The sequence below is a fragment of the Pundamilia nyererei genome, unplaced genomic scaffold (assembly GCF_000239375.1).
Source record: "Pundamilia nyererei isolate P.nyererei 1_Seehausen unplaced genomic scaffold, PunNye1.0 scaffold00190, whole genome shotgun sequence".
NCBI classification, from domain to species: domain Eukaryota; kingdom Metazoa; phylum Chordata; class Actinopteri; order Cichliformes; family Cichlidae; genus Pundamilia; species Pundamilia nyererei.
In genome coordinates this window covers 917,656-921,014 of record NW_005187591.1, presented here as the reverse complement: position 1 = coordinate 921,014, position 3,359 = coordinate 917,656, and the positions used below count along the sequence as shown (strand labels likewise).

At 40.7% G+C, this 3,359-nt stretch overlaps 1 protein-coding gene across 1 annotated transcript in view; it reads right to left on the bottom strand.

Moving 5' to 3' along the window:
* Positions 1–930: 930 nt before the first annotated feature.
* Positions 931–3,359, bottom strand: part of pdzk1 (PDZ domain containing 1) — a 3,522-nt gene continuing 1,093 nt past the window's right edge. Inside the window, exons 3-7 of the mRNA XM_005747208.1 lie at positions 2,684–3,016; positions 2,403–2,599; positions 2,098–2,322; positions 1,695–2,015; positions 931–984 (exon numbers count right to left, since the gene is read on the bottom strand). Of these exons, the coding sequence (XP_005747265.1) occupies positions 931–984; positions 1,695–2,015; positions 2,098–2,322; positions 2,403–2,599; positions 2,684–3,016 (1,130 nt within the window). The remainder of the gene's footprint in view (positions 985–1,694; positions 2,016–2,097; positions 2,323–2,402; positions 2,600–2,683; positions 3,017–3,359) is intronic.

Here is a 3,359-nt window from a genome sequence, read left to right as displayed (position 1 = left end):
ATCTTTAACTTTTGGGTTTCTTTTTTCCTCATGTTTTAGTATGAACGCATATTTGAAGGATTTTTTCATGACATATAATTTTAGATCCCTCACTTGTTTTTGCTGTTTTTATGCTCATCTACCAGAACCTCTTGCTCCACTGGGGTCAGACTTTGTGGTCTCTCACTCCTCTAAACAGGGTGTGCACAAATCATTTTCTTTTATCGGTATACATCCACATTTAATAACCATGCGAGGCCAAAAGCTTCTCGGATGACACAAGCTGCCTCTGTCCTTGGATCTTTCTTTTTTTCTTCCAAAGAAAAGATCAAAATGCCGCTTGTGATCCACATCCTGAAGTGGCTGTAAGTTTTGACAAATATGCTGTTTTTAGCTGCCAACAAAAAGATATTCATGAAGTTGATCTTTTTTCAGATCGCACCTTTGTTTATTCGTGTTTCAAAAACTTTTCATTTATTTATAAATCAGACAGCAAATTAAATTTTAAATATTTCGAACATTTATTAAAAGCAGGAGAAAAAAAGAATACATTAAAGGTCGCAGTGTTTACTGGCAGTATTAATATTGTGTTCATTCTCGGTGCTGTGCTAGTCATAGTAGGAAGGATATTACTCATCTCCGCAAACACACTCATCGAAAGGCAGCTCAAAGGATCGTTGGGCAAACGTTCCTGAAATTTCTCGATATTCACAAAGATGTTTTTCTCAGCCATGTCATACAGTTTAAGCAGCTACTCTGCGATGATTCAGATTTTGACAGTAAGTTTGAAGTCTTCACTTCATGTCCTATTGTTTCTGTCAACTTAAAAAAATCTTTTGATATTAAGTCTTTGTGAGAAGCCAAGCTGACTGGTTAAAATAAACAGAAGAAAAAGAAACAGATCAACATCAAATTAGGCCAAATCAGGAGAGGGGTCCTTCAGGTCGCTCCTCACAATCTCTCATCAATGCTTTCTGTAGACGAAGATGATGACACGGATGAGTTCTAAATAAGAGAAAACACAGATGTTATTAAGGACAATGAGCTTTTTTCCTGTATGTTTTTAGTTCAGAGATGATTGAGGAAAGGTGATGAGAGGTATTTTATCAAGCAAATGAAAATACTATAACCAAGGCCAAAATTCTGCGGTTATAGTACAAGCAGATTTAATGTTTACTATGCTCCTGATCCTAGTTTGGTGTGTTAGCATGCAAACAGCAGCCACAGAGTACAGCTGACGATGTTGGGAATGACGTTTTTTAAAGGCATTTGGTCATCATCAGTGTCAGATAAATGTTACAGTTCATTCTTTGTCTTGTCTTCCTTACAGCAGATGGCTGCCATTCCCCGAGCCTGGTTCTGCTAGATGTTTCTTCCTGTTGAAAGGAAGTTCTTTTTTCTTCACATCTTTGCCAAACGCTTGCTCATAGGGGTTTGTTTGATTGTTGGGCTTTTCTCTGCATTATTGTAGAGTCTTTACCTTACAGTGCCTCGAGGCAACTGTTGTTTAGTGCTATATAAATAAAACTGAATTGAATTCTTAGGAAAAGATGGATGTCTGAACAAGTTTCCTCTCATCCAGTCATCGAATTATTTACACCAAACCTTGTAAACCTCGCCGTGGCACTAAAAGGAAACCCAGGGGCTACTCAGAGCCAGTATTTATTCTCTGGGGACTATGAATGTTTTCGAAACAATTAGAAACTACTTCTCACCCTCTGTCTTTCTGGTTCAGTCTGGGTTGTAGGTCTTGCTTCCTCTAGTCTCTCCTTCCTGCTGGCTTCTGGAGTTTTTGCACTGTGGACTTGAGCGTAAGATGTTTCCCCGAGGAGCTGGCGTGTGATAGGCACTCCTTGAGCTTTGAGCTTTTCATAGACGCTCTTTTTAGCCACCAACATTTCCAGATAATTCCCACTGCCTTGGATAATCTTCACCACGTCATCATGATGGCTCTGCTCTACATTCACCCCATTCACCTCAACCACAATGTCATCATCCTCCATGCCTACCTTGTCAGCTACTCCACCCTTCACCACCTGGAACACAGTGTGTCTTATCACTTATCAGTTGTGCTTAAAGTGTCAATGGTCAAATTGTGGACATTATTTTAAGCCTTACATTTTGAAGGTAATGGCCGCACACTCCCTGGATGCTATTTAGATGAAAGCCAAAGCCATCTGAGGTCTTCTCTAGTTTACACAGTTTAGGCCTGAGTTCCTCTTTCCTCTCTGCAGCAGGCGTGCTTGATCTTGTAGGAATGGGTAAGTTAACAGCTTCTGTGTAACTGGGTGGTGAGTTGGAATCATTCATCTCCTCCAAGAAAAGCAGAGGAGGAACTTTCCCCTGTGAATGATACAACATGATATAATTTAGACCACCTACAGGGATTACTTAACAGACAAGATGTTGGCGCCCTGGCTCACCAGCTTATACACTTGGTCTGTGTCTTTGTCCACTACTAGGAGGCAACATTTGTTGCCACTCTGCTTGATCCTGTCTACCACCTCCTCATGGCGGCAGCTCTCCACATCTCTGCCATCCACAGCCACCAGCCTGTCCATTTCCTTCAGGCGCGCTTTTTCTGCTGAACTGCCTCTCTCTATGTCCCTGATGAAGTGTCCTGCATGGAGTCATGGAGCACATTATTAAAATGCAGCCTTCTTTGGACAGTATAATCTACAAAACATAGTCATTATAATCATGCCTGCTTGATTGGGCTCCTCTCTAAGGGTGAAGCCGTATCCATCAGATCCTTTGGTTATGTTGATGATGCGTGGTTCTTGAGGGAGGTACTTTGTTGTGGCTAACCACGAGCCAATCTTTGCATGAGTCTTCTGATAGAACTTGTCTGTTTCCTCGTCGACCAGTAGGAACATGATATGGCTGCCTGCCCGTTTAATTTTGTCCACTGCTCCTTCGTGTGTGATGTTTTCTACGTTTTCCCCGTTGATCTCCACCAGACGGTCACTGAGTTTGACCCCTGCCCTTTCAGCTGTGCCTCCTGGGGTCACTTCTGTCATGAAAAGTCCACGCTCACCTGGACATGATGATAAAAAAAGGATTTTTTTTAAACATAATTGAACAGTTTTCTTGATAGCTCTCTACAGACTAAAAAGAAAAAAGTCATCCCTTTTGAAGTTTAACCAAAATTCTAATTTTAATTTGTGATAGTATTTTTTTTGTATCTATTACTACTGAAATACCTTTCAAAGATAAGTGCACAGAAAACACTGCAACAAGTTAGATATAAAGTCCGGGTCTGAAAAGTGAAATCTTTGCAAAGGTCTTTAAATCTTCATGCTGGAAGGTGACTCCCAAAGCAAATCACATAAAAGTCTATAATGAATGAGCATGGTTGTCTAACTATTTCTGTGACTGGA